This window comes from Pezoporus wallicus, unplaced genomic scaffold (genome assembly GCF_028554395.1).
Source record: "Pezoporus wallicus isolate ANWC-B61680 ecotype Strahan unplaced genomic scaffold, APGP_CSIRO_Pwel_v1 contig_4161, whole genome shotgun sequence".
NCBI lineage: Eukaryota > Metazoa > Chordata > Aves > Psittaciformes > Psittacidae > Pezoporus > Pezoporus wallicus.
Genome location: NW_026639584.1, coordinates 871,750 through 898,459, shown reverse-complemented (window position 1 = coordinate 898,459; position 26,710 = coordinate 871,750). Strand labels below are relative to the sequence as shown.

Here is a 26,710-nt window from a genome sequence, read left to right as displayed (position 1 = left end):
AGCCGCAGCTTCTCTGGGCACCCTGTGCCAGCGCCTCAGCATCCTCACAGGGAAGAGCTTCTGCCTAAGAGCTCATCTCAGTCTCCCCTCTGGCAGGTTAAAGCCATTCCCCCTGTCCTGTCCCTACAGGCCCTTGTCCAAAGCCCCTCTCCAGGTTTCCTGTAGCCCCTTTAGGCACTGGAGCTGCTCTAAGGTCTCCCTGGAGCCTTGTTCAGGCTAAACAACCCTAGCTCTCAGCCTGTCAAGTGCAAGTCAAAATTGTCAGGGTGCTGTAAAGCATGAGGCATCTTTGAGGTGTCTGCATCATGGCATTAGAATAACTCTTGGTCCTGGCTAGCTTGCTGTGTTTTCTGGTTTTCATTCGTGGAGCTGTGAGAAGCGATCTGTGTGTTGATCCGCTGCCCTGCTCTCAGCACTGTGGTGGTCTGCCCGTCCCTCCTGGGGTCAACCTCGCTGCCTCTGCCAGTCATGTCACCAAACACTTTGCTCCTGTTGGTGCTGATGACTTCATGGGGCTGCTGGGCTATGCAGCCACATCCTTAGGCTACATCTGCCAATTCTTCTGCTTCTTTGAATAGAATGTAAAAGGTTGAATTAAAAAAGTTCTGTTAAAGCTCAGATGTGAAAATACCTGTTGAGGATCCCAAATACCAGTGCTCATCATTGAAGGACTGTTCTTGATGTTCTACAGAGCTGAAATATATTTCTATGCCAGTAATGGTGTGATTGCAATAAAGCTGTAATGTTTGATAGGTATATTAGGGGTTAGAAGCCTCTGTTGTGCTGGTCTTTGAGGATGGCTTAGAGATCATGGAGGTACGTAATCACATGCATTGATGCAAATACAGGCTTTCTCAATCTACCTTCCCTTTGCAGGAGGGTAAAACCTCTCCATGTTTCTGTCCATTGACTTGCCATTTCCCCATGAATTTCCCCTGCTGCCTGTCTTGTTGCAGGACCCTTCTGTTCCTTCCTTTTCCATGCTTTGTTTCCTCCATGCTTTGTTTCCTTCAGTATTTTGTGGTGCCCACAACAGAGAGAAGGCTACAGCTGAGCAGGGCTGCACCGGGTGTGCAGCAGCACTGTCCTCTGCTGCGCTGCACTGACTGCTTCCATATGGATCTACTTAGTTTCCAGGTTTTTGGGTTCAGAGGAGGTGATAAACAGGAGGATACTGTCCTGCAGGAAAAGAAGCTTTTCCAGCTTCAGGTCTTGGTCTGGGGCTTATTCCTTGAGTGTTAAAGAGAAGTGCTTCTGGTCACCTTGGGCCTGTCTCAGGGTTCTGTTCGCTTCTGCGAATCAAACCAGCTTGCTAAAATGGTGTCTGAGCCCAAGCAAGCACTATGATGAGTATGGCGCTGCGTTGTTTTGCCTGTGCTCAGCAATTGTTGCAGCCTTTGGAGGGGAACCACTGGAGCACAGCTGGCAGGAGAGCGAAAGGGAGTGTGTGTGGGCTGAGGTAATGGAAAACAGGGCCAGGATGGGTGGCGGTTCTGGGCTTCTTGCCACCCAGACAGTCCCTCAGGGTCTAGGTTCATGCTGGAACATGCTCTCTGTCCTCTCCTTCTCTAGTAACCTTGCCCAGATACCCAAAGCTATGTCCTGTCTCCTTCCCGTGTGCCGTTACTAATGGCCAAACTCTTCCAACCTTTCCTTCCCTCTTTCTATGTGGAGCAAGCACATAGATCCTTATTCCTCTTGCCGTTTACCCAAAGGGGAATTAAAGACTGGATCCTACTTACAAAATGTCATAGAAAAGGCTGCAAATGAATTAGTTTGGAGCAAAGTGTTGGATGGGGCACCTTTATTCCCTGGCCTTGTCTCATGGGCAGTAGGTCCTGGCAAGCAGCAGCAAGTGCAATGGGTTGTGTTGGGTGAGGCTTGGAGGTTTTGTGATTTGGCATTTATTAAGGGTTGCTTTCTCTGCGTCCTGCCTCTCGTAAGCTGGATGAGGAGAGCAGAGCTTGGGCCCAGGAGAAGCAGTGCAGGACTTTGAGCTGTGTCCTTCCCTTTGCAGACAGTGGAGGAGATCCCCCTGCTCTTGGCTTCCTGGTGGTTTCTTTTGTATACGTTCCCAAGTCCGGGAGCAATTCCGTGTTGTGTCGGATCAGCTCTTCAGTGACTGTTGGGTTGTCTTATGCAAGTGGAATTTAAGTCACGCCTAATTGAGACCAAATAAATTGATGGAGTATATCAAATGTTAAGATGATAGAAGTGCAGTGGAGATCACTGGGCTATTCTAATTGTATGGCTGCATGGCCTGTGGTCAGTTGTATGGAGATGACTTTTGCTCTGCTCTTTAATTTCTACAGAAACCTTTTCTTCTTCCCTCCCACCACTTCTGTCAGCTCTCCCTAACCAAGCTACAAGAGCCTTTATAGGAAAAGGATCTTGGGAGAAAACAACATGAATGAATAGAAAGAAGATATAAAGGTGTTTGAGGGTCAAAAGTGAGAATGAGAAAAATGGTGATGCTCAGCAGGGGACCTCTAAGAGTGCCCAGCATGAGGGCAGTGATGTGCTGCTGCCCGGAGGCTTGGCCAGCCAAGGGGATGGAGACGGGCATACTTAGAACAGCAAATGGCAAAAGGAGGGGACATAATTAGGCCACTCAGAGTTGATGTGCCTGGTTCATCTTAGACTGTTTGGTTCGTGCTGGTAGTAGAAACAGTCTTTTTCTTAAGGCAATTTAGTTAAAAGGCCCTGCAGTTGTACTCACCTAATTGCTGGGGCCCGAAGCCTGCCGAGCCCCATCCAGTTCTATTGAATTCTCTGGTATTTAAGAGAAAATACGTTCCTCTTGGATGAGGATAGACATTTTCAAATGGAGCCCTAGGGCTTTTAACTGATGGGTTTTTTTAATGAGAAATAACTGCAGAGAGCTGAAGGTGTATTGTAACTTGTCGAGGTACTTGGCATTTCACTGCTGTAGCCACCTTTATCCCTGCCTGGTTTGGGTAACTTCTCCCATTACTCCTTACATTTGTCCCGAAGCTTGTAATTGTGGTATTTTCCCAAGAACATCCTTGATGAGATGTTTCTGGTGACACAGATCGTGATATACTGAGGCAGTACATATTATCCCAGCATTGCTTTGAGTGTTGCTTCCCAAAGTACCTGCTGCTTTAGCTGTTCCCTGTGTGTAAATCCGTGTGTGTGGATGCTGAGAACAGTAGACAGCTACAGCTAGTAGGTGAAGCTCTTAATGCAGTTGTAAGGCCTCCTCTGCCTTTTAGGCCATCCTTCCCTGTCCCTTAACTCTTTTTCCCATAGTTCTAAGCATTTCCTTCAAATTTTCCACATGGAAATAGGTTTTAACTAAATGACCTCCCCATAGCTGAGGGCAATAGTGTGTTATGGGATCACCATACTGAAGGGGCATGGCCCTGGTGATCTCCAGAGACCAAAGGACAGGGAGATTTGGGATCTTGGTTTCTTTTTCAGGGTCTCAAACTAGGAAAGATACTAGGAAAGATGCTTCTGCTTGTTCCCATGAGCTTTATAATTCTGGATGGTCCCTTCCAATCCCTTCCTAGTTTTGTATCTTGCCACAGCCTTCTCCTTGTTAATTTGGTCCTTTACTACTTCTCTGTGTTCTGACCCTTAGTTCCTCGTCCAGGCTTTTCTCCCCAGTGCTGTGGTGAGCAGTCTGTACTCTTGGTCTCTAGAAAAGGTTTGGATACCGTGGTGCTCCTGCATGAATCCTTTTGTGTTGCTTGGCAAAGTGTCCCTGGAGCCCATCAGAGGCTGGTGCCCTCACTTGGATCACAGTGGAGAATGCTGCTGATAAAAAACCCAGCCCTGCTGCTGTACAACCCTGCTGCCAGAGTACCCAGAGCAAGGCAGGAGCCCACAGCAGTGCTGTGGGAAGGGATCAGACATCTCAGAGAGGAGGAGGCTCCACAGACAGGGGTTGAGATGGTGGCTTACAGGAGACCTCAGTCAAAGAGGTTTATGTTTAAGAGCTGTTGAGCTGAAAAGCCCCAAGTTAAGGAAATACTGACTTCTGAAGATTAACAGCTCGGATTTTTATTTTATTTTATTTTTTTTTAGGTAAAGATGAAACCATGGAGGAATGCAAATCCAAGAAGCCAAGCCCTAGGATTTAATGCAGTGCAAAGGCTGCGAAGTGGAATGTCCCACTGGTTTGTGTAGGGTTGACTGCAGAGGTCTGCCTCTTGCCTTGATTGAGGAGCATTCAAGCAGCAGCTGCCATGTGATTTCCAAGGGGAGCTGCTGGGTGGTAGGACCAAGGAAAGCCCGTGGGCATCCTCCCTGTGCAGGACACCAGGGCAGGGGTGGCCAGGCCAGGGGACGTGGGGTGGCAGCACACGCTGGCTGAGGGGCCTTGGGCTACCCAGCAGAACGACATGCTGAACTAGGCCCATCGATTTCTTCTTTAGCTTAAGATGTCCATCATTTTCAGGGATTTCATTTTCCTTGTTCCTCTGCTGATAAAGTGCTGAGATTTGTTCAGTGAGCATGCTGTCAGAGGAATCAGAGGTTTCAGTTCCTGAACCCCACTGAAATTCAGGCAGTGTTTCAGTGGAGAAAAACCTTTGCAAACCCTGAAATCCTGGCTGCTGGATAGGAGGCTTTGTTAGCTGTTGGGGTTTTCCCCTTACAAGTAATGATTCACATCAGAGTATGGGCTGTATGCTGAGTTCTCCCTTTGTATGGGGCTGTGAGATGTTCCTCTGCTCTGGAGCTGGAAGAGACACTGCTCTTGCCTCTGTTCCTGAGGAGCTGGGGAAGGGCTGTTGGCTGCAGAAGCTCTTGGGAGCATCCCTGCTCTCTGGAGCTGGGACAGTCTCTTGCAGTGCTGTGCTGGCTGTAGGGGGTTTTGGGGTTTCCCAGCTCCCTCTGTCTTCCCAAGGCATGGTGCTCTTCCTTGCCCCAGCTCCCTCCCAGTCAGCAGAAGGCTGTCCCAGTTTGTTACCCCTGTAAATGCTACAGCATGCAAGCTGCGGTGCTTGATAGCCTATTATCTGTATTTCTTACTTTATAGCATTCCATTATTCTGACAGTTTATGTTTGGTTGTATTTGACATGCATTATGTGCTGCTTTGCTCTTCATTCTCCAAGGCAGGAGTTCCTGGTGGCCAAAAGAAGCCTCCCCTGGGTCATGGCAGGGAAAACTCCAGCAGAGATGGACTGATCATGCATCCAGATGTATGCTCTCACCATTGAGGGGCTTCAGTTTATTCCTCACAGCTATCCTCTCCTTAATGCTGGACAGCAGATGTATTGTCTTTATCCAGGCTCCAGAGACCTTCACCTCTTTCCACTTTGGGTTTCTTAGCAGATATTAAATAGCAAATACTTCTTGCTGAAAAGAAGTCACCGCAGGAACTGGTGCTTCTCTATTTGCAGGATTAACATCTCTAATTCTTTGTGCCATCCCCACTGGCTGCCATGACGTGGTGTGCCAGTCATGTTCCAGGTTGGCATCTGATTTGTAGGGCTTATAAAGCCAGCTCAACAGTCACAAGTGAAAAACTCAGTGAGCATAGGGCACCCAGCAGCAAAAGCACTGGTTTGGGTTTTCCTTTTGGTTTGTTGGAGGAAGGCTGTTATGCATGTTCTGATTCAATGTTCCAAATGCTTGGTGTGGGAATTTGGCATTTCAGCTTTCACTGTATTTATGCCTTTGTTAAGGATTTCAGTTCATTTCTTCTTCCTCCATGTGTTGTCAAAGTCCAGGCAACCAGCAGGGCAATTGCAGACGCATCTTGGGGCTCTGCTGATCTCCCTGGCTTTTCATCTGTCTCAGGCTTGGTGAAATCCCCGTGTAAAAGCTTGCAATGTATGGTTTGGGTTGCTTTTGTTCCTCCTCATATGGTTTGGTTATGTCCAGGGGGAAATTTCAGCCAGCTAAAACCTAAATTCCATCTGAAGGTAACCGATAAGTGAGCCTTCCCTGTGCTTTTAGTATGCAGTGACATCTGTGAGCTTCAGGGGCTGAGCACCAGCACCCAGCACCTTTCCAGCCTTGAAGCTGCTGTGTGATGCCCTGTAGTGAAGCAGTGTGCTGGGGACCAACCATGGCTGCAAAGCACCAAATGGCTAAACACTAAGTCATTGCATGCTGCTCTTGCCTTCAGACCACGCTGATGGAGAAGGATGGAGCTGCTGCCTTCTGCTGCTGCCTGGGCAAGGCAGGGCGAGCACTGCAGGGTGGTTTGCCCTGTGGGGGGCTGCAGAGGGCTTGCAAAGTGCTTGCAGGATTTTCATTCGATTTAAATATACAAATATCTAAATATGTGTGCTTTGTGATTCCAGCACTTCAAACCAGGCCTTTAGCCTGGAGTTTTGTGGCTGGCTGATTCCGAATCCTGACTGTGCTCCTCATGTTCCTTCTGCAAGGTTGTGGCTGAATGTCATAGTGCTAAGGCTTAACTGCTCTCCTCCCAGGTATCAGTTCAGGGTGGTTTTAAGGTGGCTCTTCGGGCAAACAGCAGTAACTGCAAAGCATCCCCTCCCTCCCTGCTGGTCCAGGCTAATGGCAAAGTCTTTCTAAAATCCCTTCTGACCTTGGGATGGAGTTGCCTTTTTGTGTGTAATCTGGATAAGGTCAAAATACATCACAGCCCTTCTGAAAGCTGAAATGTAGAAATCTTCTTACATTAATTTTCAGTAAGAGCTGCCTATGAAAACAACCCAAGGATGGAGATTCAGAAGATGACAAGAGCAAACAGCACACCGGTTTGGCTGAGATGTAGAGCTGAACTTTGTAAAATGTCAGCCCAGGTTTTTTCTTGTTCTTTAAATCTGAGTTCCAAAGCAGAAGGGGCCCTGGTGGCATGGTGTGCTAGATGCAGTGGGGTTGGATGCTGTGCTGGCCTTTGCTGCCAGCTTCTCATTCACATCCCAAAGCGACATCCAGTGGGTGGAAAGGTTTCCTGCTTAAGCATGCTGCTAAGTCCTTGGGCCCTGTGAATGGGTTTCATGCTCTGTGAAATAGCCTTTCATTGAGTGCTATGAACTGCTGGAGAAGGGCAAGGGAAACCCGTTGCACCACGGGCACCTTCACAGCCCCACAAGTGAAATCTGGCGCTGCTCAGGCTTTGATTTGAGCTGCTGAAGAGCTATCACTAATCCAACAAGCCACCGAGGCACTGTCTTAATAACATGATCTTAATTCAGGCATTTGCATGGGTGAGTGAATGGTAGTAGTAACCTTGGGACAGCCCAAGGAGCACCCAGCACTGCAGAGACATTACCTGTCCTGTGTATTGCTTAATAAAATGTCATGAACATCAGGCTTTGGGGCCCATGCTGTCCTGGTCGTCAGGCCCAGAGCTGTGTGAAAAATAAACAGCTTAAAATCAGGTGCTCATTTTCCAGTGGGAGTTAGCTGTGCTGGCTGGGTTTATATACCTGCTGCCCAGTTTCTATACTGGCCATGACGTGCTGTGGTATGGAATACCCCTTTGGCTAGTTTGGGTCAGGTGTCGTGGCTCTGCTTCCTCCTGGCTTCTTGTGCCCCTCCTCACTGGCAGAGCATGAGATGGAAAAGTCCTTGATCAGAGTAAGCATTACTTAGCAATAACTAAAAACATGAGTGTGTTATCAGGGTATACTGTGCATCAGTATCCACTATAGCCTTATACTTCTGTGGGACTGATGGGCCAGGCCATCTGATCCACACAGTCCAGTAAACCCGATTGTGCCTCTCCTCCATCTGGCTGGAGGCAGGGCCCCTCTAGTAGTGGTCATAAGATCACTGGGAATCTGGTCAAATAGCAGAGTTCAGCAGAGAAGCAATAGGCATGGATGAACAGTTGTTAATGCTATGTATACATGTATATTCGTAACACTATGCAGCTAAGAGTTATTTCTATTTTCCCACAGGCATGTGTGAGCTGCCGCACCTATTTTCTGTGCTCAGCTGTGTTCTTCAAGGCTGATAGCCTGAGAGTCACTTAATATTGGTATTATTCTCTGGGTAACTCTTGTGGTTTTAAAGATCAAAGGGCTTTGTCAGGCTATCGAGGCACAAACCGTGGATCTAGTTTAACAAAAGAGCTCGTGTGCGATTGCAAGTGAAATGTTTTCAGCACTGGGAAAAGGAAAACCCAACCTGCCCTCTTTAAGCCCCTCCCTGGCAATTCTCCCCATCTGGATGCCTTTTCCTGAGTGCAGATCCTGTCCCTTTGGAGCTGGAGGATGTGCTGCCGGCACATGGCACAGCCAGGGCCAGCATTGCCTGTGGGGAGTTTGTCCATGCGTAGCTCACAGCTCTGCTGTAGCTGCTGTAATTGTCCCTGCTGTTGGGGAACTGAAGTGACAAGTGTTCGCAGCAGCTTCACAAATCACTTCTCTCCCAGGCCCTGCAGTCCTGGGCCAGCTCAGGTGTTGGACGATGCCATCAGTTGCTATCTAGGAGCCTTTACTTGGAGGTGGGTGACGGGGCTTCCGTGATGCAAAGCCCTGAAGTGGTGGGACAGGTGCTTGTGGACACTGTAGGGGTTTCCATCCCTTCCCCGGTGCATCGCCAATGGCACTTTTTATAAGAGCAAGTAATGACAGGCCAAGGGGAATGGCTTTAACCTGCCAGAGGGGAGACTGAGATGAGCTCTTAGGCAGAAGCTCTTCCCTGTGAGGGTGCTGAGGCGCTGGCACAGGGTGCCCAGAGAAGCTGTGGCTGCCCCATCCCTGGCAGTGTTCAAGGCCAGGTTGGACCCTGGGGCTTGGAGCAAGCTGCTCCAGTGGAAGGTGTCCCTGCCCGTGGCAGGGGTTGAAACTAGATCAGCTTTGAGGTCCCTTCCAGCCCAAACTGTTCTAGAGTTCTGTGATGGTTCTATGATTCCTACATCAGGCTGGTCCTATGAAGGACCACAGTAGAAAAGCCCTTCAGATATTGTTTGCATCACTGGGGTGCATGGGTATAAAACATGGTCATACTTAAAGACTCTAAGGTCCCTGGGGCCAGACCAAATGTTGGTAACATAAGGCAGCTGGTGAGCTCAGGGTGTTGAAGGCTCTGCTCATGTGGAAGAGAGGGGCAGGTTGTCTGTGGGATGCTTTGGATTTGAAAACCTCACCAGAACATCCTGACTTCTGTATTATGGTTGCTGAGTGTTGTCTGTTCTTGTGGAAAGGGAAAAATTGATGCTTTAAACTGGCAGTGTCACGGGTATGAGAGGCTGAGCTTCGTGGCTTGGCAGGATGAACCTAACGGTAACAGAGCAGCAGGTTGGCATCATCGCAGCCAGTTCCAGGTACCCGCTTTTTGCATGGATCCTGCTTCCTCAAGGAGCAGGGATGGGGACAGGAAGAGAGAAAGGTGACATGGGCTGTTGGTGGGGCAGGAGAAATCTGCTTTCAGCTGAGGACGTTCTTGGTCTGGTGTGGTCCAGCATGCACTGCCTGCCTGTGGGAGGCTTGATGGCCTTTCTAGGAGCTCACGCGACCTTCCCACAGCCAACCTCTGCCACCCCAGTCAGCACATGGCTTACGGCAGTTTGATTTTACAGCCCTGCATCTGCATCTAAAGAAGGGGTAAAGTGAGAAAAAAAAGTACCTGAGGAAGGCTAGAGAAACCCATCAGGGCCCTGCTCCTGTGCTGGGGACATTCCTGAGGCAGCTCAGGTGAATTGTCTGATTGCTCTGAGTTTCAGTGGTCAGGAGAGGTGAGAAGGAGCAATCAAAGCCCATGCTTGCAGATGGCTACGAGCAGCCGTGAGTGTTAGGGAGGAATTATTGCATTCTGGCTTTGCAGAGGTTCTGTGTGCATTGTGCAGGGTCTCCTCAGCTGGCAGACACTGGGCTATATTGGACTATACTGGTGCTTTTCCTGTGGGTGACTGAGCAGCGCCCAACAGCATGAGCTGTTCCTGGCGTAGGCTGGGTTCCTCCCCACCCACCCTGCTTTGAGGAAGAGAGCCATTGGTGGTGAGTAGGAATATATTGAATGTTTTCACATCTAAGCTAAACGCTCTCATCCTCCAAGTTCCCAAATTCTGTTGGTACTGATTCTATGCAGGTGTCTGGGTGAGCTCAACTTGTAGGGCTCAGGGTGGTGGCTCTTGGCCATCCTTGGAAGCCACTTTCAGCTGTGGCATGGTGCCATGGGACCGCTGTGACAACAGAGATATGTGGTGCCAGTGGTGGCAGTGGCCTCGGCAATGGACAGCGGCTTAGAGTTCTTTTTTTCACAGAATCATAGAATCAGCTAGGTTGGAAAAGACCTTTAAGGTCATCAAATCCAATCTTTACCAAGGCTTTTGACTTGTGGATCCATAAGCCCTGAAGTGTGAAGTCATAGAATCATAGAATAGTTAGGGTTGGAAAGGACCTTAAGATCATCCAGTTCCAACCTCCCTGCCATGGGCAGGGACACCTCACGCTAAACCATCTCACCCAAGGCCTCATCCAACCTGGTCTTGAACACTGCCAGGGATGGAGCATTCACAACCTCCCTGGGCAACCCATTCCAGTGCCTCACCACCCTCACAGTAAAGAACTTCTTCCTTAGATCCAATCTAAACTTCCCCTGTTTAAGTTTTAACCCGTTACCCCTTGTCCTGTCACTACAGTCCCTAATGAAGAGTCCCTCCCCAGCATCCCTATAGGCCCCCTTCAGATACTGGAAGGCTGCTCTGAGGTCTCCACGCAGCCTTCTCTTCTCCAGGCTGAACAGCCCCAACTTCCTCAGCCTGTCTCCATACAGGAGGTGCTCCAGTCCCCTGATCATCCTCGTGGCCTCCTCTGGACTTGTTCCAACAGTTCCATGTTCTTTTTATGTTGAGGACACCAGAACTGCACACAATACTCCAGGTGAGGTCTCACAAGAGCAGAGTAGAGGGGCAGGATCACCTCCTTCGACCTGCTGGTCATGCTCCTTTTGATGCAGGCCAGGATGCAGTTGGTTTCTGGGCTGTGAGTGCACACTGAAGCCGGCTCATGTTCATTTTCTCATCGACCAACACCCCCAAGTCCTTCTCTGCAGGGCTGCTCTGAATCTCTTCTGTTGTATATCAGTATCTTCTTTGTGTATATCAGTATATTGAGGTTTTATGAGAACTTGCCTTGGTCACTTGTTTTTCAAACTTCTTAATGTTTCTGTGCCTCTTGGGCCTGAAACTGAGGCCTGAAACCCACTGTGATTTGGTGCCTGAAGGGTCCCCAGTGCTGAACCCGAGGGATTAAAGATTGCTGTGCGATTTGTGCCTGGGAGCGAGTGTGGAGCAGCAGGGCCCAAACCCTCCATTATTCGAATGGAGAATTGGGAAAGCTTGGAGTTATGAGCTGTGGTTATGCTCTCACTTAATAAGGTGTTAACTGACATTAGGCTCTCTTCGGAGTTAGGCTATGCGTGGAGGTTAGCAGTGCCTGGCGTTTTGTCTGCTCTAAACCAGCTCTCGGAGACGGGGCAGGAGTCACGGCGCGCTCCCAGCGTGTGAATGTTTGCCTCTGCCTGAAAAATGAACCGAGACCTGGGCAGGGGAACCCGCTCCGCTTCCGCGGGCTGCCCGAGCGCCCGGCCCCGCCGAGCCCAGCCCAGCCCAGCCCAGCCGGGGTGCGCGGCGGCGGCGCGGCCGCTGGAGGGCAGGCGAGCCGTGCCGGAGCGGGCAGCGCCGCCGGGGAAGCAACGGGTACCTGACCCCGGTGTCAATATCCCGCCGTGGGAGCGCTGCCGGGCTCATGGACCCGGACGGGCGCGGCCCGGCCCTGCCCGAGGGTGCCCCGACCCGGAGGGGGGCACAGCCGGGGCTGGCGGGACCCCGCTGCCGCCCGCCTGGAACGCGCCGGGGACTGGACGTGCTCCTGCCCCTCGGAGGTAAGAGAGCAGCGGAGCGGTCGCTGGCACGGAGCGGGCAGGGGCAGAGCGGCAGCGGCCGGTGTGTTGTGTGGGGGCGATGTGTGTGTGTGTGTTTCCCTTGGCGCTGCGGGCGGCAGCGGCACTGCCCGCTCCGTCGCGGCTCCCCCCCCCCGCGCCCCCCGCCTTATTCTTTATTCTCTCGCTGTTTCACAAGCCCCGCTGCCGCTCGCCCTGCGCTCCCGCCCATCCCTCCGCGCAGCCGGTGCCCGCCCCGTCCCGCCTCCCGCTCCGCGCCCCGCGCATCGCCATGCCGCCCGCGCGGAGCGGCGGGGCGCGGAGCGGGCGCGGGGCCGCCGAGACGCTTCATCCGCCTCGCAGGGCCGGGCCGGGGGGGCGGCGGGGGGGGGGGCACTTGCTGATGGTCGGAAGTTACTGACAATAAGCACCTTCATCCCCCCCAAAGGCGGAGAGAGAGAGAGAGGGAGAGGAGGAGGAGGAGGAGAGACAGGGGGAGAGGAGAGCTGATGCCTAAGCGAGTCACTCGGAGGAGGCAAAGCGGGCGGTACCACAACTTCTCGGCGGCGCGGAGCTGCGCGGAACGGCGAGGAGCAGCGCGGAGCGGAGCTCGCCGGCCGGATCGCTCCCATGTCAGGGCGGCGGTGGGGGACTGCACTCCGCTAGCGTGAAGCCACTGACCTCCCCCTCTCCTCGCCCAGCGATGTATTCACTGCTCTCCGCCTGCACTTGCCTGTAAGGATTATGGCATATTTTGAAATATTTTTTTATTATTTTTTATTGCTTTTATTTTTTTATTAAACTCTCATTTTGGCGGCTCCGGTTGCGTTTTCCTTGCAATCAGGTGGTAATGGGGACTCGAGCCTTTCTATAAGCAGAGCATCGCTTTGCACCCTTTAAAACATTGCAAACAAAAACAAAGCTTAAAAAAAAAAATCAACTTTAACCATTTTACCGCATCATTTGATCTTTTGTTGCCTTTTTTGTTTTTTCTCCTCTCCAGATGTTTACATTTCCTGCTGCTGTGCTTTCAGGTACAGGTACGTGTCCTTTCTGTCCTCTTTCGCTTTTGGTTATAAAATAGAAACAAAGGCGGCGTGCTGACCTCGGAGTGCCAGCCAGGTTTTTGCGAGGGCTTTCACTTGTTTCCCTCTCTAGTTTTTATAGCCGTATTAAACCGATCCCCGCGGCAGATGCTGGAGCGTCGAGCGGGGCTGCCCGTCTCGCCTTGCGGCCGCTGGGTGCCCGCTTGTGCCGAGGCACCGCTGCGGGCCGCGGGCTGGGGCGCAGCCGGGTGCGACCGGTAGTGGGATCCTCTGGAGTGCATTAGCCTGGCTAATGATGTGCGAGGGAGTGCTGGACTCTCCTCCTTGCACAATGTTGATTGATGCACTTGCCTTGGAAGAGCAGGCGCTCTCCTGCTCGCCCTCTTTTTTCCCCTTTGCTTTCTTTTTCTCATTTTTTCCCCCCTTTCCTAGGGAACTTACTCCCAAAAACTGATACTTTGAAAAACACGAGTTTCCTAAGCCAGGAGAAGCAGGCTGCATGCTTCCCTCCCTATTATTCAGTAGAAAGCCGTCCAAGTCAGCTCCTGCCTTTGATCCTGCCTCGGCAGGAATGAAGCCGTTGGAGGAACACCCTGAGCGGTGAGGCTCTGCAGCCCCGGCGCCTGCCGGACGGGGACGGTGTCTGGTGGTGCAGGGTGGACGCTGTCTCCTGACACCTCCTGGGATGCGGGTTTTAGCCGGGTCTCCTGGAGCAGACCCACCTGCAGGGCCGGGCAGAGCAGGTGCTGCTGCTCCAGGGGCTCCTGCCCATCATCCATCCCATGGGGCTGGGGACCTCTCATGCACCCCTCAGCCCCATGCTGTGCTTTGGCTGCGGTTGCACCTGCTCGTCCCTGCAGAAACCCAACAGAAGTGAGGGATGGTGCTGGGTGAGCATCAGCAGCACAGCCTGGGCAAGTGCAGCCGCAGCCTCCAAGGGGGCTCCCGTTGCTCTGGCCAGGGTAAATCCCAAACCAGCCCCATCCCCAGCTCTTCCACCCCTTAAAAAGAATAAATCCCTGGTCACAGCCTTTTTTTCATCCCCTCTGAAAACTGTAGCTGGAACCTAGCACCAGCAGAGCCTCCTCACGAGGAGAGGATCCACAGCTGTAAATTACCCTGCGGTTGGAAGGTGTTTGCTCTGTTTCTCCGGTGCGTTTTCAGTTGGGTGTTTTGGGGTTTTCTGTGGGTTTTTTCCAAGCCCAAGGAATCCCAGGCTGCGCCGGGCTCGCAGCGACGGCACCTTTGCAGCAGGGAGACATTTTTGTGCGCTTGTGCGGTAACTGAAGTTAATCAGCCTCCAGCCCCCTCCCTCTCCCCCTCCCTTTGGTGCTTTTAGTGAATCAGAAAAAGTTTGGCTGGCTGCCTGGAAAGCACTTGCTAAAATCTGATCTCTTACTTCAGCAGCCTTAAAACAAAGTTATTGGCATTTATACAGTTGGAGCTTGCAGGCTTCCAAAGCAATAAAATAATAAGAAAGGGGGGGAAGAAAAGCTCTGCTCTCTGGTGCTATTAGAACCATACTTGCTCCATTCCGTGCTGATCTTGCAGCGTTTGGCGGAGTGTGAGGCAGGGATTCGCTGCAGGATTGTGTCCTGGGCCGTGGTGGATCTCGCTGGGTGTCACACCGAGAGGCGAGCTCTGTCGGCGATTAGAGTTGGGAGCCAAAACATTAGATTAGTCATACTCAAGGGCCTTCGAGTGAGTGTTTACAGTATTAATGGTAGATGAAAAGATGTGAATGCTGTAAGTTTTTATTGCCCGTTTTGTTACACTTTCTTTCTGGATTTATTCACAGGATTACATGTTTTGAGCCTGAATGGGAGCGAGGGATTATAGGATTTCTTTTATAATGATCAGTTTGGGTAGGAGTTAGCCTTTGGTGAACTGGAGTAAATTAATGCATCACTTAGGTTTAATATTTATTTAGGCTAAAGGAAGTTGTTTAGTTTTGCTTAAAGGGCTCTGTGTTGTATTGGGGAGATTTAAGAGTGCCTGTAATGGATTATATTCTAAGGCTGCCTTTCGCCCTCCCGTGCAAGCCATGATCAGCGGTCGTCCCACATGTAGCCTTAGAATTGCACTCCTCTGCAGCTGACTGTTACCCTGTGGCTCAGCATGCAAAGGTAGAAACCCCTCCAGCCTGCACTGGGCTGGAGATATTCTGGGGCAAAATACCATAGCTCGGGCATTTTGGGTAACTTCTGTGAGTTACTCATGGTTGAAGGCTGCCCTGCGTTGATGTGGAGCTGCCTGCAGTTAGGTGGTGCAGAGGCTCTGCTGCTGGCTAGAAGCTTTCTTGTAGACCCCGAGCCCCCCTCTGCAGGTGACCCGGTTGGGTGCAGCATCACCTGTAGAGAAGGCTGTGGATGAGGTGATCTCCTCCAGGGACTTGCCATGGGGTGAGATTTCCACTGAGGGATACCAGCAGGAACAGCGTGTGGCAGGTCGGAGGGAAGCGCTGCTGGAGCACTGGCAGCTGCGTGCTGGCATGGCCATGAGAGCAGCCCTGAGGAGGACAGCTCCTTCTCTGGTCCCTTCCCCTGTGTCCCCAAATCGTTTCCTTCTCTTGTATCTTGGGAAGTTCTGCTGCTGCCTGGGGCTGCTGCAGTCCCGAAGGCAGCAGGGGCGCTGGATATCTTTGGGGACACTAGAGGGATTGTTTGCACAGGTTGTTCTTAGCAATGCTTTTTGCTCGCTAGTAATCTCTCCTCTATCGCTGATCTTGAACATCCTTCAGTTTAATTCTCCCACTGCCTTTTCACACTTCTGGAAGGAATCTGCCCTCTTGCTTTTTCTCTCTTGGTGTCCCAGAGCGGTTTCAGGTTTGCCTTTGGAGTCAGTCTTCACATGGGCAAGAAACCTCATGGGCAAGCACCTTTTGTGGATGGTGTGGATTTCCCTCCCTGTGCCATCTCTGGCAGCCCCCATGGCCCTTAGGACATTGGGGTCAGGAGCATGGGACCTCAGGAGCTCAGAGGTCCCTCTTTGCTGGGGCTGGAGGCAGCTTTGGTGTAGGCTGAGCAGTAGGATGCACGGGTTGGGGTGCTGCCATGGTTGGCAGGAGCTTCCAGCTCTTCTGCCCAGGGCTACCTCCAGCGCATCATGAGCTGGGCTATGGGGTGATGCTGACATGGGCTGCCCCAGCCCACTATAGAGTGGAGGTTGATGCTGCCTCAGCCTCTTCTCTGCCCTGATAAACTTCAACGTTTTCTTCTACATGAAGTGCATCTGTCTTAGATTATGAAGAGGTCCCTGACAGGGCCAAATCCTTTGCTTTTATGGCTCTTGTAGGTTAAGATCCAGCTTTGGAATCTGATCTAGAAGCAAACAGGAGGTCAGAAGAGCGCACAAAGCAGCACGGGGCTATTTTCACATCTGCCGGTGTTGTGTAAGAGGCAGGCTGCTGCGCGCCGTGCCAATAGCAACTTGTGTTTCTCCTAAGCTCCTGTGCAGCGACAGACAGTTATTGTTTGGGGCTTTGTAAAGTGAGACACAGAGCAGCGTTGCTTCCACGTGCTCAGTGAGCCAGAGCCCACGGTCTGGCGAGGCAGCGCGCAGCACACATCGGAGGCGTGAGCCTGCTGAGCGCTCCCTCCCACTCCCCATCTGCTCCTCTGCAGCCTCCCCGGGGCCACTGGACGGGGGCACCGTGGTGGAGAAGCCGGAGCATGGCCCTCACCACGGCTGGCTCCTGGCTGCCTGTAGTGTGGGTGCGAGGCGGTGCTGGAGCCCAGGGCTCCCTGCTCGCCCTGCCCTCGCCCTCCTGGCAGTGGTGCTGGTGGCTGGTGCCCAAGGCATGGTGGATCGCATGGCCCCAGCAGGGTTATTCTCATGCTTACCCTCCCTGCAGATGGGCATCCTCCTGCCTTCACCCTCCTTGGGTGTCACATCTGACCTGAGGTGGTGGCCAAAGCTGCGTCTGCTGCCAGGGATGGAGGTTCTGAGGCTTAAGCATTGCTGCATCACTTCTAAAGCCTGTGCCGTGGGATGTGGCAGGGCTACTTCGATGTGATGTGCTGCTCCTCATGGCAAAGCCCTGCATGCTGAGGCTCAGTGGGGTCCCTGTGACCTGCAGCTCCCAGGCTGGGAGATATCCTATGTTTGGCATCTCCACTCAGCCTGGACTGGGACCACCCTCTGGCTCCACGAAGGTGTCTGAGCCCCGTCCTCCATGACAACATCCCAAGTGAGTTCCACTTTCCAGCCTTGTCTCGCTGTGGTTCCTGCAGTGCTGCCATGCCTGCCTGAGCTTACCCACCCTGCGCTTGTGTGGGGTTGTGAGCGCACAAGGTGTGGGAGTGATGCTGTGAAGGACAAAATGTGGCAAAGGTGACCTGGGAAAGGCTTGAGGAGTTTTCTGCTGATTTTTCCCATCACAGCCAACTCTTTACTATTAGGCAGTGAGAAGATAAGAGAAACTGCATAAGCAAAGCCTGATTTAATTAGAGGAGGAGGAGCTCAGTGGTGTTGATGAAGTGCATAACCCTATCACGGGCTGGAGTTGATGAGCTGGTCCATGGCTCTGGGTCTGTGCTGCTGCTGGATTTGCTGTGGTGGAGGCAGTGCCTGCTTGCATGGCTCCGCAGGGGCTTGGTTGAGCTTAAAGTCACTTGTTCCTGTTTCAACCCCTCTTGCTCTCCAGAGCAATCATGCTGCTTGCCACGAGGGAGTTTTATTCCCCCCCTGATAACTCATTGCTCCAGTGTGTGAAGTGTTGTGTCCTGAAGCTGCCCTCACTCCCTGCTTCTGTCTCCTGGTCTTTGGAGAGCTCAGGCTCATGGAGGAAGAGGAGGCACGTTGGAGCGGTTGTCTGGATGGGGAAGTGGCACCGGCCTGGCGCTCGTGCTGATGCGCAGTCTGGTTCTCCTATGGGAGAAGTGAGACTGAGGTTAGCACAGGGTGAGTGCAAGTGTGGGTCTGCCTGCCAGGGATGGGGTGCACAGCCCGTGCCCCCCGCAGCGTCTGTCCCTGCCTGTCCTGGGCACATGCTGCCTGTGCTTCCCACGGTCCCCAGCTCTTGAACACGCCGTGCCAGGCCCGCTGCCAGGAAACCCCTCCAACACGTGTTTAGCAGGAAGATTTGCAGGGACAAAGCTGGTTTCCAGATTCCCATCCCAGCGAGGCAGAAACAAACATGAACTCCTTTGGCATTTGGGGGCTTGGCGTTTTCGGGGTGTGCTGTGGCAATGGGCAGCAGAGCAGAGCTGCTGCTTGGAGGCTTCGATCCACATGTATTGCAGTTTGCCTTTTCAAAGCTCTGGAGATGTGCAAGATGCTTCAGAGAAGCAGAGAGGAACTTGGGTGTTGTTGAGGAGAGCATGCAGAAGGGCACAGTGGGTGCAGGGCTCAGATTTCCCCTGTTTTAGATAGCTGGATGCATCGTGGGGTTTACATGTAATTACTGTTTTGCTTTCCTTCTTGCCCATGGCACGTCCAAGCCTGGATGGAGGCGGGTGATGCTGGGTTTGGAGCAGTGCTGCCCGCTCAAACCCTATTTGTTTTTGCTTGTGGAGCAGCTTGGCTGTAGCACACTGAGGTGGGAAAGAGAAGAGCACAAAGCATGAAGGGTTGATGCTTCCATAGCCCTGTGGGTGCGTTTAGGACATGGTGATGCAGCTGATGGTGGGCCCTTTGTTGAGGGGCCACTTGGGGCTCAGGGAAGAGGAACGGTGTCAGGGGGGACTTGGGTGGCCACTCAGAGGATCTGATTTTGCTGTAAGTTGATAGCGCGGAGCTGGGCAGCCTCCAGTGGATCCCTCCCTCTGCTGCGGGGGCCTGAGCTCGAGAGAAAGACTCCCCTGGGGCTGCAAATCATGTTTTTGGATCTGTGAGGCTGCTTCCGGGATCCTTGGGAGGACTTTTAGGGGTCTCTTCCTTTCCTTAAGCGCTGGGAAAACCCCTGTCACGCTTTCCCTCCCTCCTCGCTGAGATTTCACTTTGTTTTTTCCCAGATGTGGACATTTTAGGTACCAGTTGTGATAAGAGAGGTGAAAAATGGGTTCAGTGTGATATAAACAGGGAAAAAAATAAAGGAGTGGCTGCTGCTGGTGCCCGGGCAGAGCTGTGTGAGGATGGATACCTGCTGCCAGGGCCTTTGCTTAGAGCAAACTGCTCCTGTCCTTGAAGGCTGGGGTTGGTCACAATATGGGTGCTGGGGGGGTGGAAGCCTTGGGCACAGGGGGACACCTAAATACCCTCCTGCCTGTGGGTGGGTGAGCATGAGCCCCAAATGCTTTTGAGAGAGATGCTCTGCTGCATAGCATGATCTTCCTGTGCTCTGCTACTGCGACCGGGGGGGGCTTCCAAGTGGGGATCCATGGCCAGAGAAGGTCTGAACCCATTTTTTGTGTTTCCTTCCCTGGGGTTTTGTGTTTTGTTCCCTGCGGTGCCATAGTAGCAGGTACAAGCAGAATTATGCAGAGCTGTGCATTCCGCTGCCTACCTGGTATGTCTCTTCTGTGTGCTGGTACCTCTCCAGATGTCCATGGAGGATTAAGCATCCAGCGAAGCAGCTGGAGGGAGAGGAAGAAAAAAAAGAAACCTCGAAATAGAAAAGACTGTCTGGCTCTGCCAAAGTATTTTCCTATTGGCATTCAGCAGCCTCGCCATAGCATGAAGAGAAAGAAAGGGGAACAGAGAGAGGAAGGAGGAGGCTTAGCCTGTCATGGTCTGCGTGTTTCCCTTTGTGCTTGCTCCTCGCCGCGCTGGGGGCTGCGGTGGGTGGGAGCCGATGTGCCAATCTTCCCAGCTTGGCCAGGGCAGGCAGGGGGCTTGTGCCCCTGCGCTGGGCTCTCCCGCTTGCTGGGACACGGGGCCGGGCTCCTCGGGCAGCGCTTCCGCACCTCCCTGCCTCTTTGCCCGCACAAACAGCTGGATTTCAGGCTAAACCACAGGGCAATGCTTTCCACGTAGCAGCGGCGCATCCTCCCCAGGCACAGCACCGCGCCCTTTGCCAAACTCCACTTACCCCCTGCTCGCAGCACGCAGTTGGTTTTTCATGAGGTTATCAGCTTTATTCCGCTGCAGCCAGTGGAAAAGGGGCCGTGCTGCTGGGAAATCCGAAATGCCTTTAGCATCCTGACCTTAGGGTGCAGTACCGGCGGCTGACAGCACCCTCCGGCGTGCAGCTCCTGTCTCAGTGTGGTGCTCCTGCTTCATGGCCGTGTTTGGGTGCGTGCCCGCTGGCCACGCTGGCTGCTTTGGAGGCAAGCTGGGAAGCAAGGGGGAGGATCTGAGGTGGTGGCGTTGGGAGATCACAGCTCCTGCCTTGGGGGGGCAGAAGAAATGGGATAAAACCTGGGCGGTGAGGAACAGGTCCTGCTCACCTGTGGTGGTGGGAGGTGAGGCAGAGCCCAGCCCTTGGGGTGGAAGTGCTCTCCCAGGTTCAGCAGGGCAGACATGGGGTGGTGGGCCACAGTCATGACCAGGCTGCAGGGCTGGATCCTGCATTCAGTGGTGGGGCAGCACCAAGGGGAAGCAGAGTGGCGAGGGGCCGGGTGTGCCCTGTGATTCCTCTGTTAATGTTCCATCATCCGAATCACACTGGGACTTACGAATCCTAAACCTCACCGAAGGTCCCAGGGAACTGCATATTGCATGGATACACAGCAATTAGTAACGGGTTGCTCTTCCTACAAGGTATTTCCAGTATTCCTTATTCCTCCCAGTTCCTTCTTCTCCTGCTGCGTATTTCAGATCCCTTTTTTTCCTGCTAAAATACTATCTTTGGCAACAGTTTTAAGGACAGCTTGTTAAAAAGCTGTTGTATCTTTTGGAATACCCTGAGCTACTCTTCTGCAGCAATCCAGAATGAACAGAAAGCGCAGAGCAGTGGCAAGCCTGGTACATAACTGGCCTTGCAGCATGTGTGCTGAGGGCCCATGGGCATGGCTGGCGGGATATGAAGCCCCAGGAGTGTACCTTAGAAAATGGGATGAAGGATAATATTGATAGAAGGGCATTTTGCTGCTGCTTTGTTAATGCATTTGAAGAGAGGGATGGTCTGGAAAGCTGGCACAGCAGTACTGCGATGGCATGGGTTCCCTCATTGCAGGTGGGACTGGGGTCACCAACCCTAATGCGCTGCTCCTTGGGCTTCTCCAGTCACATCTGAACTGACAGCAGTATTTCTTCTCCCAAGCTCGATTCAACCCATAGGCAGAATTTGATCCAGTTGTCCAAAGGCACAAGCTAACAGCAAGCGCGATGCGTACTCTACTTCCAGCCATGATTTCCAACTATAAACTAAAAGCTGATTTTGACCCCCTTAAGCTGCCAAGCCCTAAGGTTACAACCCTGTCTGAGTAGCGTCAGTCCCTCGGTGTGGGGCTGTACTGTAAGATTGCATGGTGCAGCGCAGTATTGATTATCTGTGAAATAAATTGTGATGTATGTAGTGCAGGTTTCTGACCCTATGGTCGCGACCTTGCTGTGATTGGGGAGATTTCCGACCAGCTGAGATCAGAATAGCAAACAGCCCCCCAGCAATCAATAGAGAAACCAGCAGGTCTGGTGGCTGGGGCCTTTTACAGGAGTAATGTTTGATCCCACATACCCACAGCGTTTTTATCCTGGGGAACAGGCAGTTCTACAAACTCCCCATGAAATTAGATATGAGACTGTGTTGGGTGCTCAGCTGTGCAGCAAGCCAGCCTGAGCATGGGGCAGCCAGGGACAAATAACTTTGCAGTGCAAAAGGGGGTGAGCACGTTGTCGTGTTGGGGTTTTCAATGGTCAGCAGAGCTGGTACACCTCGAGTGGAAGGGAGGAGTGAGGGCAGCATGGCCAGCCCAGCACTGTCTGCAGGGCAGGCACTGAGGGTCCACCCTGGTTCTGTTGTGTATATATTATGAGTTCAAAATAACATTATCTCAGCCCCCACAAGAGAACTCTTGCGCCTGTAAGCCAAACTGACTCATCTGTGGCAAAACTCATAGCTAGGTTGGAGGGCTGAGTGATTGGAGGTGTGCAGATGCCTGCAGATGTGGATCTGGTGAGCCCCAGTGCTTTACCGCAGTTATCCCCCTAAACCTGCCACCAAAGCACTGCCAAAGTGGGGGTTGATGGGACTGGGCTTCTCTGAGGCACCCAGAGAGCATCATCCTCACCCTGACCCTGCTGGTGTGGGCATCGTGGGGGTGCCTCCAGCTCCTGGGTCGGCTGCGCTGCATTTGCCAGTTTGGAGAGGGTGCAAATAAATGGGAATAGCGTGCCAGGGAGGCAGAGGGCTTGCTCTTGTGCTGTTTATGTTGAAGGAGTAGGTAATATGAATTTAATTGCACTTTGAATTTAGCAAACAAGAAAATGGAATTTATTTGCTCAGTTTTCATTTCTTTCTGGGAGCCTGATTTCCCCAGCATGCACCATCACCGTGCGTGCCAAGAAGCTGAAGAACACCAGGTTAAGTTGTGGGGTTTCGCTGAGGAAGAAAATCTGTGCTGACTCTGACACAGGGCCAGCAAGGCAGAGCTTTCAAAGCTGCTCTGTTAGCTAGGTGGTGGGGAGCTACAGCCATTCCCACACCAAACAGGGAACTGTTCCTACTGTTTCATGGGCACTGTTTGTGTGCTGGGGCCTCTGACTTGCTCTAACAGGTCCCTTGCGAAAGGATGCTCAGAGAGCAGGGGGTGGGGAGCCACAGTGCTTTACAGCATCCCAGTGCTGTAGGCATGAATGCCCGTGGTTCAAAGAAGGGGCTGTTGGCTGCATGTCACGAGCTCTCCTGTCCGTGTTTGCCCACAGCTGGCCCGAATTTCCCCCAGCAGCATTTTTTCCTACTGATGGTGCATGGTGATGGATGCAGCAAAGCGTGTCGGGCTCCCCCTGGTACCCACAAGCAGCACAGGGATGCAGCAGCCACACCTCGGAAGGTGCCTTTGCGATTGTAACGCCTCTTTTTCTTTTTCTTTTTCCTCCTCTATTTAAAAAGTTTCAAAAAGGATTCATCTTCCAACACTTGAAAATTGTTCCCTGCAAATGGAATTAAATCCAGCTTTCCCCTAACTCAACAAAGCAGAAAGATAAGAAATCCTATTTGTTCTGCATTTGCAGCATAAAGATTTCCAGGCAGAAGCACAGCTAGGAGAGATCAGTACAAATGTTCTATTAGAAAGCAAACCGTGCTTGTCATTTCTGGCCCTGGGCTCGCATGTTTGTTGTATCGGATCCTGAAGGCAGATTGACAGTTTGGTTTGGATTAAATTCAACACACGGTTTATGCCATACTTTTGATAAGGCTCAATATTAATCTGATTCTTTTTTTGTGTGCGGTCTTCAGTGCACGAGCAGCAGAATTGTCTGTTCCTAGGGGTGTTTTTACAGTGAAACCATCGAGGAATTTATTTCTGGAGGGAAGATGAAATTACTGATTTAAAAACCTCTCAAGGTGGCAAGTAAAGTTGAAATCCATTGACTGCCGGCAGTCAACTTGACATGACCTGGGCAGGTTTTGAGCTATTTCATTAACTGGTACAAGGTTTTCTCTAAATATCTTTGCAAAGGCAGCAGAGGAGGAGACCGGCTCGTGCAGAGGGACCAGAGCAGGTTCCTCTTTCCATCAGCATCAGCTCACAGTTCTGGTCAGCTGGGAATGGAGGTGATCACCGTTTGCACTTGTACACGCTTGGGTTTCCTCATGGGAGTAGTGGGCATTGCCACTGTCTGCTGGTTCTCTCAACAACCTCTTTTGGTGTGTCCCAGAGATGAGCTTTTAGGTACATTAGCCCATGAGGTACAGACAGTTATCTGTATAGTATATATTTATTCTGTTTATCAATGGGCTTCACTCTCCAGACTGGTGTCTTTTGTCACTGCTCTGTTCCCTAGAAAGCAAGCAGGGAAAAAAGGTGGAAGAACTGAGAACGGGGAGGACCAAAGGAGAAGAGCAAAGGAGGAATTACTTGTTGCCTTTGAACTCTGTGGCTCAGCAGTTGTGCTCCCGGAAACCTGGCTGCAAGGGTTTGCTGTAGGATGCAGTGATCTGTTGTGGCTAATGTTGGGGCTACATCCACCTCCAATGCAAATGTGGTTGTTTCATCAGGGGTGAAGTTGGTCTCAAAGCTTATCTTTGGTGCTTGAAGGTAACCAGTGCTGGCAGGACCTGTTGGGTGCTTGTACGTTGCTGGAATAGGGTGCTGGAGAAGCTCTGACTTGACGGTGATGCTGAAAGCAGATGAGATCCTTATCCCAACTACGTATTAACTTCATAGAGAATGAAGTTAATGGAGCTGGAGATAAACATTGCCTGGGTCTGCATTCATTTGAAGCTACCTCCAGCAGGAAGTCGCACCCAGTGAGGTGCTTAAGCAAGCTCTCCTCTGAGTGATGGAGCTCCTGGGGCATGTGTCTTGGGGTGAAGCCCTTGGGTTCTCAGCAAGACGTTCCCTGCATCCATCCGTGCTGGGTGAGCCTCAAACGGAAAACGTGTGTTTGCACAATTAGCGTGGCCCCTTCCTTCCCTGGCAGCAGAATGGTTTATTGATTTCTTTGGCCCGCTCACCCTCACCCATTCAGCAATAATGACCCTTCCACCCCAACCCTAAATCATCCCAGCCTGCCTCGCCCGTAAGCCCTCTAATCTTTTTGGGTTGTTGTTGGTATTTATGCTCGTGGAGGTTTATGATCTGTCGGCGCTGGCTGCTGAAATGCTTTATTTATCCATGCGCTGGGCCACACAGGGAGCGTCCTTATTCTGGTATCATGTTCAGGATGCTGTAGTTAAGGTTTGTGTCAGCACTTCCATGCACAAACCTTGTTATTCAGGGGTTTTGCAACTCTGTGGAAAAGAAAACCAGCGACCTGGCACGGCAAGGGGAGGCTCGGAGGCACAACATGAAAGCCCAGCAACCCACTGCCCATTTAGGGATTATTAGGTGGGCAACCTCTCTGCTGGAGGAAAACAGCCAGAAACATCTGCCTCCTTTGGTTTGATTTTATAAGAAGAAAAGCCCTCTTTTGTGGGCTTGTATTGGTGTCAGATGGGGAAAGCACAGTGAGGTAGGACACAGGCTGGAATCCTCTCTGGATACTTGAAAAATAAACATCTGGAGCAAAACTGCCTTCTGCTCTGAAGAAATGGTGTGGAGGGTTTGGGGAGGGCAGTGGCTGCTCCCTGCCGCCTCACTTCACCCGGCCGGCCCGGCACCGAACAGTAGGCAATGGGGTATATAAACCTGATTTATTGCCCTGTTAGTGCAGGAGCTTGTGGGCTTATAAATTACTTGGAGATTTCTCGATAATAGAGGGAGTGTGGTATAAACAGGGGAGATAATAGGGCTTGAGAATGTATTTCAAAGAACTTTGAGGGAAGGGAAGGTTTCGTGGCTGTTGGCAGGTACGGGATGATGGCTGGCTGTGGTGGAGGACAAACCTTTACAGACCAGCTCAGCTGGGATGCTTTGTTATTGCTCCCTCTTAATGGCTGATGGGTTTTGTGGGTGCTCCGTGGAGCAGCCTGGAGCAGAGTTGATAAGTCAGTGAAAATGCCCACAGAGCCCGTTAGCCTAACACAGCAGGGTTTGCATCTGGGCAGCTTGTTTAAGCAGGATTGATCAGCCCCTTGTGTCTGCAAGCAGGAACAGGCAGAGGTGAAGCACTCTCCAGCTCCCCTGGAAAGGGGACAGTGTGGCAGCAGGGTTTTTGCAAAGGGAAACAGGCAGTGCCACATAAATGCTCGACCCTTCTGTTAGCAGGTACCAAGCCTGTGTGACTGACAGCCCTAAATCACTGCTCCAAAACCATTCTTCCCATCTCCAGGATGGAGCTGGCAGGTCTCGCAGCTTCTCTGCGGACTTGTGAGAGTGCCAGGCTTGATGAGGAGCATCTCGACACCCTTGGCGGTGTTGCAGCTGGCAACATGTTTTCTTCAGTAAATGTGAACTTTTAAGCCATTTAACATCTTGGTCTTACTTGGGGATGTCTTTGGGGTGAAATCCTGCTTTACCGATTGCTCCTGGAAGCTCTGCAGCGTGTTACTGTGCAGCATCTCAGACTGTGGCTCTGAGGTGGGGCCACCCTGGAGATAAGATAGGAAGCAGAAAAGGTTGCTTTTAACAAGACTTAAATTGAGTTTTGCTAAATAAAAGTAGGTCTTCCCAGGTAAGTAAGTAAGCGGGACGCTTTCAAATAGAAATGGGCTCTGTCCACGTCCCACATCAGCAGGGCTCCTGTGGTGATGTATGTGGGGTTCGGAGGATGTCCAGGGAACTCCATCCTGCCTTATAATTCATTAAACAGTTTTTTCAAGGCAAGCAAAACAGAAGGCAAGATCACCAAAAAATGCCTCCCTTGCAGAGACGAAGGAAATTTTGCACCTTATCTTTCAAATAACTGATCAGATTACTGACGGAAATCATCTCTGGAAAGCCCTGTTCCAGAAATAACTTGCAAGGCTTTTGTAAACAAAGATGTTTCTCATGTACGTGGGAAGAAACTATGTGGGAGCAACTCTTAACACTGCAGGTGCTCGGTCCTGGTTGCTTGGGGAGAAGAAAAGGAAACTTGTCAGCAATGTGTTGGCGAAGTCTGCAACCGAAATGGGGAAAAGCTGCTTGAAGGACAAGTGGTGCCCATCTCCATGGCTGTGGTTTCACAGTTGCCATTTGTTTCTAGGTAGTTTGCTGGCCTACTCCGCTTCTCACCCAGGCTGCTCTTCCTCGGTGCTGTTGGGCTTTGTCTTTACCAAGTCCCAGTGGGTTCGGAGAGCTTGGTGGCTTGCTCCTGGGAGCTGGTCTCCTGCTGGGTTGTGCTGTGCTCTTGTACTGGTTCCCTGCTCTCTCCTCCTCAGGAGCCTCCAACATCATTTCCAAACCTAAGCCTTTCTTGTGACACAGCGATGCTGGGCATCTCTGAACCTCTGAGCGAACAGGGCAGACAAATCTTA

General features: G+C 51.8%; 1 protein-coding gene across 1 annotated transcript in view; it reads left to right on the top strand.

The window, feature by feature from the left end:
• Positions 1-12,046: 12,046 nt before the first annotated feature.
• The window catches only part of FGF18 (fibroblast growth factor 18), a 70,890-nt gene continuing 56,226 nt past the window's right edge, over positions 12,047-26,710 (top strand). Inside the window, exons 1-2 of the mRNA XM_057415120.1 lie at positions 12,047-12,517; positions 12,786-12,822. Of these exons, the coding sequence (XP_057271103.1) occupies positions 12,486-12,517; positions 12,786-12,822 (69 nt within the window). The 5' untranslated portion in view covers positions 12,047-12,485. The remainder of the gene's footprint in view (positions 12,518-12,785; positions 12,823-26,710) is intronic.